The sequence below is a fragment of the Chaetodon trifascialis genome, chromosome 14 (assembly GCF_039877785.1).
Source record: "Chaetodon trifascialis isolate fChaTrf1 chromosome 14, fChaTrf1.hap1, whole genome shotgun sequence".
Taxonomy (NCBI): domain Eukaryota; kingdom Metazoa; phylum Chordata; class Actinopteri; order Chaetodontiformes; family Chaetodontidae; genus Chaetodon; species Chaetodon trifascialis.
The window spans coordinates 24174612-24186652 of NC_092069.1; the positions used below are offsets into that span (position 1 = coordinate 24174612).

The 12041-nt window shown below is 48.3% G+C and overlaps 1 protein-coding gene across 2 annotated transcripts in view; it reads right to left on the minus strand.

Annotated features, from left to right (window-relative positions):
- atrn (attractin) overlaps positions 1 to 12041 on the minus strand; it is a 114732-nt gene that overhangs the window by 83874 nt on the left and 18817 nt on the right. For both annotated transcript variants that reach the window (XM_070979907.1, XM_070979906.1), the window contains exons 6-11: positions 10248 to 10416; positions 8279 to 8369; positions 6579 to 6828; positions 5781 to 5964; positions 5322 to 5476; positions 1532 to 1616 (exon numbers count right to left, since the gene is read on the minus strand). In XM_070979907.1, the coding sequence (XP_070836008.1) occupies positions 1532 to 1616; positions 5322 to 5476; positions 5781 to 5964; positions 6579 to 6828; positions 8279 to 8369; positions 10248 to 10416 (934 nt within the window). The remainder of the gene's footprint in view (positions 1 to 1531; positions 1617 to 5321; positions 5477 to 5780; positions 5965 to 6578; positions 6829 to 8278; positions 8370 to 10247; positions 10417 to 12041) is intronic.

Sequence of the window (12041 nt, forward strand, 5' to 3'; positions counted from 1 at the left end):
GGCCTTTCTGTGTTGAGTTTGCATGTTCTCCCTGTGTTCACCTGAAGTGTCCTACATAAAAAATGAAACCCCCCCCCCCCCCCCCCATCTAAAAAAAACATGCATGAAGATCACCACCTGACCACTGGTGACGAACAGGAGCTGGGTCCCCAGCCCACCACTCCTAGTCTGCCGCGGAGGAAGGACGACCAGGATGGGTCAAATGTGGAAGAAACACCAAAAGCATAGCATATGCATGTTGTGTAGTGTTGTGTTGTGTTATGAATAAAGCAGTCGTAATCTTAATCTTAATGAGCGATCCATTTTAATCCTTTTCTCAGCAAACAGCTGATCTCACTTCAGTTTAATGCATATTTCCCTTTTCCCCGTCAAACAGCGTCTCCTGAGCGCGTGCAGCTCGCAGGCGGTTCCTGCTGTACGCTCGTGCTGGAGATGTGATCATGAATAAAAGAACCAAAAGGAGCGAAGGAAGCTGTAATTTCCCTCTAGATAACCTCCCTTAATGTAAAACTTATTTACATCTGATGCAGATACGCAGTGAGCACGTTTGTTTATGTAACACATTCCGCTTCGACGTGCCTTTAAATAAAATGGCTGCATAATTAAACGTGCGTGGGCCTCGGCGGGTACGCGGCCTGTCGCTTCGGTTTGCATGCGCTCAAGAAAAAGGGTTACGGAGAGAAATTAGGTTAAGACAGGAAACCTGAACACGCGCACTGCAGAAACCGACTCACTCTCCACCGCACAGTGGTACGTTTTCAGACACTCCACCGGCACGCCGTCACATTTCGGCTGCGTCGGCTGCAGGGAAGAGTTTCAGAGGTGGAAAATTTTGCTGATTTGGTCATTTGTGCTTTTCCTCCTATCGTGGGTAAGCAGGCTACGCAGTTAAAAGCTTCCTTCTTGTCTGTTTTCAAAGCATTTGATGCTGACATCTGATCACGAGTATGCACGGGGTGTTTTATTTTGAAAAACGACAGGATTCTCTATGCCGTCCCTGTGCCTGACTTCCTGCCTGGCTCGATCTGCTCTGTGCAGATTGATGCAGTTTCCAAAATAATTTATTTGCTGTTTTGACGGTCTGTAAATTAACTTTTCAAAGTAAGACTAGTTAAGCCGACCTCAGCAGCTTTAATCAGTCTGATGATAATCACTTAACACCTGTTTGTACCAAGCCTGCACATATACATATATTTTTATATACTTGATTGTTTATTGTTGATTTTTTATTTTCTATTTTGTATTTGCTATTCCTTTCTATGTCTTCTTTTATATTCCTGCTGCTATTGCTGCCGCCTGTCAAACCCTAATTTCCCCTACAGGTGATTAATACAGTGTTACCTTATCTTATCTTAACATTATGAATATGTTGAAATCATGACAAGAATACAAACGTATCCTTTATTTTGTGATATCTTATTTGTTTTTTATGGTGTTTAGTATTTTAGCCACTTACAGAAATCCATATATTACCCATAAGGCCTTGAAGTGAAGCACTCTGCTTCCAGCTAAGTGCTGCATGAATGATCACCTGTCACTGAAGACCGCCGAGTGTCCGAAGCGATTGACGTCGTGGTAGAGGTCCGGTCGAGGCAGCACTGTCCACTCATCGCACGCTGGAATGAGAAGAAGACACACAGAGGTCAGACTGTTGACCTGCTCCCACATATTAAATCATGCAGTCTTCAGCAGGTGGAAGCTCGGCTGACACGCCACGGGACCTTTAACGGCTCGTAACCTCGTGTCAATCATCGAGCGTCCTTGACCGAGGAAAGGCAGCCAGGCATGCGTGTCTCTGGCTTGAGAGAGGAAACACGCTCATACAACACGGTTTCACACGAGGCCTCCGGTTTTCAGAGCGAGCAGCTCGTGGACAAACTCCTCTGCTGGAGCTTCGTGTTTAACTTTGGCGACCCGCAAATGTTAAAAAGCTAAACGTAATGAGGCTCGATGAGTGGTTTCAAAGGATACGTCGACCAGCAGATTCGCTGCTGGATCAGAAGATTCAATAATAAAATGTGTCTGATCTGACCTCCCTCCCAATGCTGATGGACCCAACAGGTATAAGACAGTCCTGGGCTGAAGCACGCAGGTGCATCATAAGCACTGGTGCAGTGATCTGCAAGTCAAGTGATAGCTAGACGTGTAGGTTACAATCAGGCCTGCTTTAAGTTGTTTAGACCTGCAGACGGTTTTGCAGGTCTCCTTGTAACCCTCTGTCAAAGCATGTGGCCTTCAGGTGGGCATGCAGTGGAAGCACTGCCACAGGTTCTTTTACACTAAATATTTTTAATGGACAAAAAAGTGAAAGCATCCAGTATTTCATGTATAATCTTGGGACCCTTTTAAGGGATTCTGTGCAATGCCCTTCAGTCCTTCAGCGAAGGAGAAATGAAGCTTAAAGTGCCACACTTACCCTGACCTCCAGGCTGGGAACCACTGGTTTGGATGTCTACGTTAGACATAACGGCTGGTTCAACTTTAATTCAATCACTACTGCTGTGATGTGTTAGCGAGACGTCAGAAAACGTTCATTTTGACAACATTTAGCCCAGTTTGAACCCAGATGTCCAGATCTCCTGTCCTCTAAATCATCAAGTCAACGCTCGCTGGGTAAAGAAATGATCAGATATGCTCCTGGATTCCTTTCCTTTGTATTTAAATGAAGCTCCAGCAGCGTGTGACAGCGCACGCCTCGTCATGACTCTGTGCAAACCACTGAAACAACACAAACAACAAAGAGCGACGGCCTGAAAGTCAAAGCTGCAGGAAAACAGAGCAGCGTCTGCAGTGCATCACCTTCAGTCAGTACAATGCAGTGCAAGTCATCACGGCCTCCCAGAGGAGAGACTGACATCTGCGAGAGCGCCACGTTCGCAGGCAGACGCTGCCCTCTGCTGCCACACAGCGGTACTGCGGGTGCTGTGGTGCATTGGCTCTCAGCGTGGGGGATTTATTATGACACCATCCACCAATATCGGGCCGGCGGACGGCCCTTAAATTCTGCGCTCTAATTGAGTTCAGCTTGTTAAGGCGGGGCGATTAGTCCTCGATGCTCAGCCCATCTCGACTGTAATTACCAGACAATTACAGAGCAGCTGCTGCTGACACCGACCCTGCAGCTGTCTGGGGGGGGGATAGTCTACTAGTCCTTTCTGTCCAATTACAAAATCATGCAGAGGATGAGGAGTGGCAGGAAGGAGAGAGAGAGGGGTCAGCGCCGAGGGAGGGGAAAACAAATACCTGAAGTTTTTAATTCTTAAGTTCCGCTCGAATGCAAACTCTCCGGGGAAATCACGAAAACAATTTGTTTCCAGCGGTGACTGGTGTGAGATGAGTTAGTCCCATTATGCCAATCAAGCGCAGACGTGTGAAAACATAGACGTATAAATGGGACAGTATGTCGAGATTTAAACTGATGTGATGCCTCCACATGTGCTGCGGCGGCCATCGTCCGCTCCTCGCACCAGCCTGATGGGCAGAAAGAAGGGGGACATTTGTTGCGGATGGTTCAGTCCCAACAGGGAGGGGAGAGGTGTTGGTGGTGGTGAGGGGGGTGCTTGTGCCCCCTCAGATTGTAATTTCGCCTCTTGTCAATCATCGTCGTAATGACACAAAAACAGGACATCCTGGGGCCGTTCGGCGGCCTGCGGGGAATTCTGCCTCCCATCCAGACAGACTGAAGCCTCCCATTAATGAGCAGCTTATGACAGCACTGCGGAAGGAGGCCGACTCAATTTACAACAGCGTTTGCAGGCAGTTAACAAAATGAGGATGCCAATATGGTCTCTGACAAAGCTGCTCTAACTTCCATTAGGACACATCAGAGAACTTTAAATGGGATTATAATTGGAAAGCAAAAAAGCCCGCCATCAATCACCTTCTCGTCATATTTAAGTAATAAATAGAGGCGAAAAGTGTTTTCCATCCCGGGCTCTGCCCCTTCCTCATGCAGACACATATGGAGGAGCCGTTCAGTACCACTCTGTCTGCTGCTGAACAGCTGTGTTGTATAAACTGAGGGTTAAGCATCTTGATTAAGGGCCCCTTAGCAGTAAAAAGAGGAGAGCACACGAACAAACAGAAGAATAAACATTCGAGACTTCCCAAAGAAAGCGGCTGCATTATGAAGCTGCGACGCTTTGCATTTACCTTCACCCCGAAATCCTCGAGAAGTCAAGTGTGAGCTGCAGCTCGACGGGATTTCTATAAAATCTGCCAGTTTTCCACCTAAAGATATGACTTTCCCTTAGGGTACTAATATGAATAAAACACTAATAAAACAAATCAGACTGAACATGAGCCAAAAATATGACCACCTGAGCATCCAATGGCAAAAGCTGGGCTTTAACCTGCTGCTCTGAAAAGCCTCCACTCCTCTGGTTTCAGACTTTGCAGCATATTTTGGAAGCCGGCTGCAGGGGTTTGCTCCCATTCAGCCTCCAGATCATCAGTCCGGTCGACTGCTGATGTTTGGCAATAAAGCCTGGCGCACGTCGGTGTTCCAGTTCAAATCAGAGGTGCTGGACGGGGTTGAGGTCGAGGCTCTGCGCAGGACAATCAAGCCCTTCAGCACCGAACAGGTGAAACCATTTCATTATGGAGCTGGCTTGAAAGAGGGGCAACGAGAAAGGGTCAAAAACAATCTGCTGCCACGGAGATGGAAATAAACTATTGTCTAAAATATCATGCTAATAGAAAGGAGCGAATCCAGACCAGACGAGGGTGTCCACATACTTCTGACCATGCTGTGTGTTTGTGTGTGTGTGTGCGTGTGAGGGTGATGTGATGTGAGGACTCCAAACACAGAACAGAATCGGCCTCAACAGCAAAGTGTCTTGATCGCAAACTCCAGTCCAGTAAGTTGGATTCAGCTCTCCAGACAACGAGGGCAACCGGCCCTTTCAGCAAAGATTAATGTGTGCATGAATAATCCATGGAAACAAAAACAAGAAGCTTCCAACGCACATTTTAAAACACTCTGTGTGGAAATGCCACAAATATTAGCGTGAACATGCAAAACCACTGCACTGCTGGAGAATTTAAGGCGGCGTTATTCTGAGCATTATGCATGAAAAGTGGCAGCGGTTTGCAGCTCGTGTACATCGAGTTGCGACATCTGACCTTCGCCTGCTCCAGCGGAGCAGCTCAGCGTCCAACAACAAAACACTGCAGTTGTACTGAGCAGCTCCCAGGTGTGGGTCTGCGCGACCGTGTGAATGCAAAGCAGCTCGGAGCAGGGACGCGAAGAGATCATGCACGCTTAGCAGAAACACCCGCCGAGGAGGAGGAAGAAGCCCGCCGAGGCTGCTGTTACTGACCCAGACTGTAGGCCAGGAAGTCGGAGGAGAAGCACTTGGCGCCGTGACTCATGGACGTGTCGTTGTGAGTGTTTCCTCCAAACACCAGCATCGTCCCGCTCACGATCACAGCGGTGTGGAGGTAACGGAAGAAGCCGCTGTCTCTCAGGACGGTCCTGCACAAACACACAGCGACGGCTGTTACACAAGGTCGCTTAAAAACGAGCCTCATCACAGCACACAGGCTGCTGCTGGTAACTGGATTTATAGAGTAAACACATGTCAAAACTCATTTTTGTTAACGTCTCTGTTCATTTAGTAGATTTTCTGATGAAATGGTTCTTATCAAATCAATCTCAGTGAAACAAACCTGTGTGATTTTTTCCCTGATTTGATTCGGATGTTTTCATTCTATATTTACAGACTTCATAAAAGCTGTACAACATTCCTGCAGCAGCAGCAGCAAAAAGAAAACCTCACCACTTCCTCTTGTCCACGTCGAGCTTGTACAGGTCTCCAGCCAGGCCGTACTTGTTGGCGCTGAAGGCCTTGTAGCCTCCGTGGATGTAGATGGCTCTGGTGCCGGGGTCGAAAACGCTGCTGTGGCCGTAGCCGCCCTGGACCAGCGCGCCCTCCGTGGACACCATGCTCCACGTGTTCTTGGCTGGAGGGTCACAAACGCGTCTTTTAGTTATCATAACATAACGAAATCTGACTGAGAAAGAGAAGGGACGCCACAGCCCGGCTGAGACGGAGGCCTCAGTTTTCGGAGTGGAGGTAATTGCAGTTTAACTCTGTTTACACAAGCAGTTTATTAGTGAAGGAGAGCTAAGCCAATATGATCTTCGTATTATTGCCCCTAAAATGCAAACAAGTATAAAAGCAGCATCAGGTTTATTGGTGATCGTTCAGGAAAGGACATTAAGCGAATCGCTCTCGTTCTGGAGATGATGGCAGATGTACTCTTGTCCATCGGCCACAGCGGCAGGTTAATTCATCCCATTTTCTCAAACTGGCTTTTAGGAGACAGTGAGACCTCTAAATGAAGTCTGGCTGCCTGCCAATGAGGTTGGTGGATTTGATGAGCACGCCACCCGAGTCTGAAACTCGTTAGCATCGTCTTAGCGGCCGGTGTTAATTTCCCGTTGTTATAAACTGATATATTTAGGCACCGGCACCCAGGCCGGGTTATTAGCCACACGGGAGCAGCGAGAGGTTGGAAGAGACGACACTGGGACAGTCTGTCTGTCTCTGCTCGTCCCCGTCAGCACAACTCACCGATGTTGTACTCCTGCACCTGGCTGATGTAACCGTACAGAGGACAGTGTCCAAACAGAACCAGCATTATGGGACTGGCCCCCTCCTGGACAGGGGGAACGATGTGGGCCGAGTGTCCCACCACGGCGTACTGGTCCTTGGCCCGCGGGCTCAGGAGGACCCAGGTCTGGTTCTGGATGTGGAAAACCCACAGCTGACTGGACACGTTCCCCGTGGAGTCGATCTTTCCTCCGTACATGTAGATCTTCCCCTGGAGGACACAAAGACAAGCAGTGGAGAAGGTGGCAGAAATGAATGTGCATAATAACGATCATCTGTCAGAGGAGACATAAAACATGAGTAACTACTTAAAATATTAATGCTTTCCTTTGCAAAATACTCATTGTTCCAACCAAACCTGGTAAAAACAGGCTTAAGAGTCTGAAGTGCTGATTTGTCCACATGCTGCTCTAACCATCAGTATGTAGGAGGCTCATCCAGAGCCGTGATGCACTCGGGCTCATTACCGCCGAAGCAGAGAGCGGTGCAGTTACCCCTCAGGTGATCATGAAGCATCACTCCAACAAAATCGCGTAATGAAACTTCAACACAGCAAAAAACCAAACCAAACCAAACCAAAAGGGTTCTGCGAGAAATGAAAATCTGAGCACTCGCGACCTTCCTTCTGTCCTTGAGGCCTGAATAAAAACACCAGTTTATTATCATTCCACCAAAAGAGCTGAAGACAGCGCGGAGGCCACACGGAGAAACGTGTCTCCATGTTCAGAGCCCGTTTCTTGATTTCACTCTGAAGTAAATGGGAAAACGTTTCTCATGCGATTGGACAGAGATCTCCTTGAGGTTGGATGCTCGTGTTGTTACTCTGAACAGTTTGTGAGCTTCGCCTTTGATTTGAACTAATTTCTTTGCACATGTGGTTGGTTCTCCAGCAAGGACAAGCCTCTATTTTCTGTAAAGCTGAACTAACAAAACTAATCATGTAGCACGCTGTATTTCTCCTCAGACCTTTCTCATGTCATCTGAGCGAAAGCAGCATTTTCTGAACCCATGAAAGCAGCAGAAACGCTCGGATCATTTCCAGGCGTCATAGTTTCAGCTTTTTATAAACCGCTGAGGGGATGTGCACTTGAGAGCCCGAACCCCCACCGTATCTGTTCTGAGAGACATCAGCTCTATCTGTTACGTATCAAAACTGATTTGATTTCAGATTTGTCTTGCAAGCACGCGGCGAGCCGCGAGGCGCATTCCTCCGCCGTGATGCAATTTGAGCTGCGGAGTGTTTGTAATGCGCAAAACTCAAACCACAGAGCAGACAGCCTGCGTCTTCCTCTGAATCCTCCTCGCTCTCATTTATTATTCCATCAGTGGCTCCTAACAGTCTTTCTGGCTGAGGAGAAACTGCCTCACCACTTCACTGCAGCATATCAAAGCCCATAGATTTATATATTAGCTCCAGACAACACACAGACGCAACTGAGAGCATCAATAAAGCACGAGGAGTTCAGAAGATTTCTGCTGGTGCCTCCATTTAATTCAGTCATCTGGTCTGTTCTCAACCTCTTTTCATATCACAATGATTTCGCAGAGGCTGCAAATGCATGTAAAATGCACTACAGTAACAGTGAAATACAGTCACATGCTGTTGTCTCAGTGTATGTCCTGTTCAGAGCAGACGGGGACTTCTCCCTCCCTCCACGTACCTCATGCAGGGCCAGTGAGTGGCCGTATCGTGGCGTGACGGTGTTGACGGAGGGGTCGAGGGTCAGCCAGCTCTTGCTGCTGAGGTTGTACCTGCAGAGAGAGAGAGCAGAAAGGCGTGACGATCCTGACAGAACAGCTTCGAGAAAGGGTTTTTGCTAGCGAGCGCATCCCGACCTCTTCGCTTTTCATCTCATTCGGTTTACATTTTGAAAACTGTTCAGTCAAGACTTCCTGGATCACTTGAATGTGACGAGACAGACGGAGACGCAGCCTGTGGGGAACATTGCTAGAAATGGAAATCCTGACTTGTAACTTCCTCCCTTTTAAAGTTAGCAAGATGCAGAGGAACAATCACATAACAACGGGCACCTTAGAACAGACATCACGTGAGGCTGGAGGATGAATTACTGCGCTCTGAGGATACAAGCGTCTGCACAGAGCAGCTCAAAGCACTGGTGAGAAACTCAAAGTACAGAAAATCCAAATCGTCTCTTAAAAAGCAGCGAGAAAACACTCCGGCCGGTAAAACCATCCGTCCGTTTTCAATGCCGCTCATCCCTTTCGGGGTCACGGGGGGGGGAGGGGCGCGGCCTATCTCGGCTGTCAATGGGCAGGAGGCGTATACGGCTCCGATCGCAGGGCACAAACACACAACCATTCACGCTCACACTCACACCTAGGGGCAATTTAGAGTCACCAATCAACCTAATGAGCATGTTTTTGGTCTGTGGGAGGAAGCCGGAGTGCCCGGAGAGAACCCACGCATGCACGGGAAGAACATGCAAACTTCACACAGAAAGGCCCAAACCGGGAATCGAACCGGCGACCTTCCTGCTGTGAGGCCCCTGCATAAAATGATAAGGCTGCGTGAGTGTGCTGTGTTTAGTTAACTGCCACTATACAACATGAGTGAGGATCTAAAGGAACAGTCCAAACATCAGGTGAGACTCCTGAACCCATCCCAGGGATTTCAGTCTTAATGCTAAAGCTAAGCTAACAGCCCATCGATCATATCATGTAATGTATTTTCCAAACTGTTGAACTATTTCCTTCGTTGTTTTTGCCATTTGGAGCTGCACACGTGGTGCAACTTTATTGTTTTTTTATGGGTCACGCTTATCTTGAAATTTACAAACAAACAACATGCGCCTCAATCAAGGCTCCAAAGTGGAACGACTTCAAACACCTGGACCCTAAACCACCCGACCTCCTCAAAAAGAGACGGGAAAGTGCCGAAACGTGCCTTCGCCGAGTTTCTTTTTAGGCTAGCTGTATGGTTTTGCTTGACAAACTGAAGGAAAGCATTGCTATAAAACTGGAACAAGCTGAACAGGAGATTTATGCTACCTAAACTATGTCGAGGTGAAAAACAAACAAAAAAAAAAAGTTGGCAGAATTCTCCTTTATAGCCTCATATGACACCCTGAGCAGATAAAAAAGGCCTGACTGAAACCCATAAATCCGAAATATGAGCCGAGGGAATAAGTGTGACCTTCCTGGGTGGAGTTCGGGGTGAGGAGAGTCAGCCCATCCTGTAATTTTCTGGTTTTAATTACATCCCTCAGTCTGTGCCCAGCTGGGCTTTTACTTGCCGATTTCCAGCAGACAGGAAGTCCTGCGGCTTCTTCCTGACAGCGCTGACAGCCAAGCATTACTTTGGGCATAACAAGCATCCATCCATCCATTATCTATACCGCCTATCCCTTTCGGGGTTGCGGGGGGCTGGAGCCTATCCCAGCTACAATGGGCGAGAGGCGGGGTACACCCTGAACTGGTCGCCAGCCGATTGCAGGGCCATAACAAGCATGCGAGTTAAAAATATTCAAATTTTTGCAGCAGTGTTTCCAAAGCGCATCCCCTGCAGTCGCATAGCAACAGCAGGACTCGTGTCTCGCAGCACTCTCGGATGAGAAGAGCAGCCCGACGCTCACAATCCGAGGGTAGATGCTCACAGGGGAGAGGACTTACGCTTTGACCATGTGATAGTCGGAGGCGTTGAAGACGTAGCCTCCGATGACCCACATGATACCCTGGTCCACCACGGCCTTGTGGGAAGCCCTGGCCAGCCCGGCCTCGGCGTACTCCTCCCGGCTCCAGAAAGACGAGTTGGCAGGCACTGAGACGGAGCAGTCTGGACCTGAGGAGGGAAGGAAGCCAGAGTCAGGGCTCCGCGGGAGGCTAAGTGATGCACGAGGCTCGCTTAATTCATTATTTTGCACTTGCATATGATAAACACAGGCTGCCTTAAGAGAGACAGAAACACAAACATAATGAATCAGCGTAAAAACAAACCAGCTTTCTGGTCGGCGAGAAAGTTCTGGCATTAATGGAGGATTAAACTTTCACGGGCTTTATTAGTTCACTTTAATGTGCTGCAGTTCAGCAGAGCGTGCGAGAGCGGGGCCATCTGCTTTCCACGAAGCGAGCGAGCAGGTGGAAAAAAAAAGAAGAAGAAGATCCATTATTGATTTCATCTCCTGAATTATGAAAGCGAGATGTGAAAGAAAGGGCAGGGGGGTTAAAGAAGCATTTAAGCCTTCAGATAATAGACTGATTATGCAGGTGTGGAGTGATTCAGCACGAGGACGTAGTTTTTGAGATGCGAGGAAGCTGCTTTTGATGTTTGCAGAGATTTAACTTTCCATTAAGGCCTTATGGATATCAGTGGAATGACTGGTTTGAGGACAGACGACCCCGGCCTGAGCTGCCTTCCCGTTACTGGACGGGAACAATAACAGCGGCGCAAACCGGAATCCGCTCTGAATGAAGGGAAAAGATTCGGAGACGTTTTTTGGCAAACAGCTGCCGAGTCAGAAATAGAAAGATCGGCCCGCGCTGCGTCGAGCGGTGCAGGTTTGTCCATCTGCAGTCCGCCCGTCCTACCTGATGAAAGGCAGAGACAAAAGCCGGCCTGGAATACAACATTTACCAAGCGATTAGCGCTATCGCTCCATCTCGCAGCAGAAACAGGATGTTAACAGCTGGGGGAGTTCCTTATTGATCGTTATCAAAACAATGCTGAAGTGGCCACGTGACAGGAAAGGAAGTGTTGTGATTCACTGCGGCAATCAAGGTCACATCGCCCATTCTGCTTTTTTGTTTTGCTCAGCAGCGGAAAAAAAAATCCCCGGTGGCTAATATTCCTCAATAAGCCTCCAGGACGGCGAAGCAAACAAAAGCACCTTTGCACCTCGGTGGCATTTCCATAAACAAGACAAACTTGGCCTCAGCCTCCCTCAAAGATGTAATTTGTTGAAGGCTACGCATCTGTGAAAGAGAGATTAAATGCAAGGCTGGCTTGACTAAACAGGCATCTGTCTCTGCTTTTGCACTGGTTGGCGCAGAAAATGAGTTCATTTGGAAGCTGGCAGCACAGAGTACACTAAGTGTGCTATTCCTCGGCTAACACACCATGACAGGGTAATAAAAGCTGAAGAAAACGCCAGTCTGCTTCTCAACTCCCTCAGCTTTGGTAATTAGATCGTGAGCACACTGAGCTGCTGATATAACTGCAGTTAAATTAAGCCGTTGTCTCTGCTTGTGCAGACTGGCACAGCGGAGCCGTTTAAGAACTAATAGAGCGGTTAAAACGCCCATATGGCCCGATTCAGAAAGGATACAGTAGTGTCAGGTCATCGCCGAATAAAGAGACTCCATATTCATGAGTCAACCGAAAGGACGAGGGCGCTGATCCCGCAGAAAGTTCGCGTGAAGTCCGTCAGGTTGCAGCAGATGGATGCTGTGGGGGCAGCAGGAGCCTCG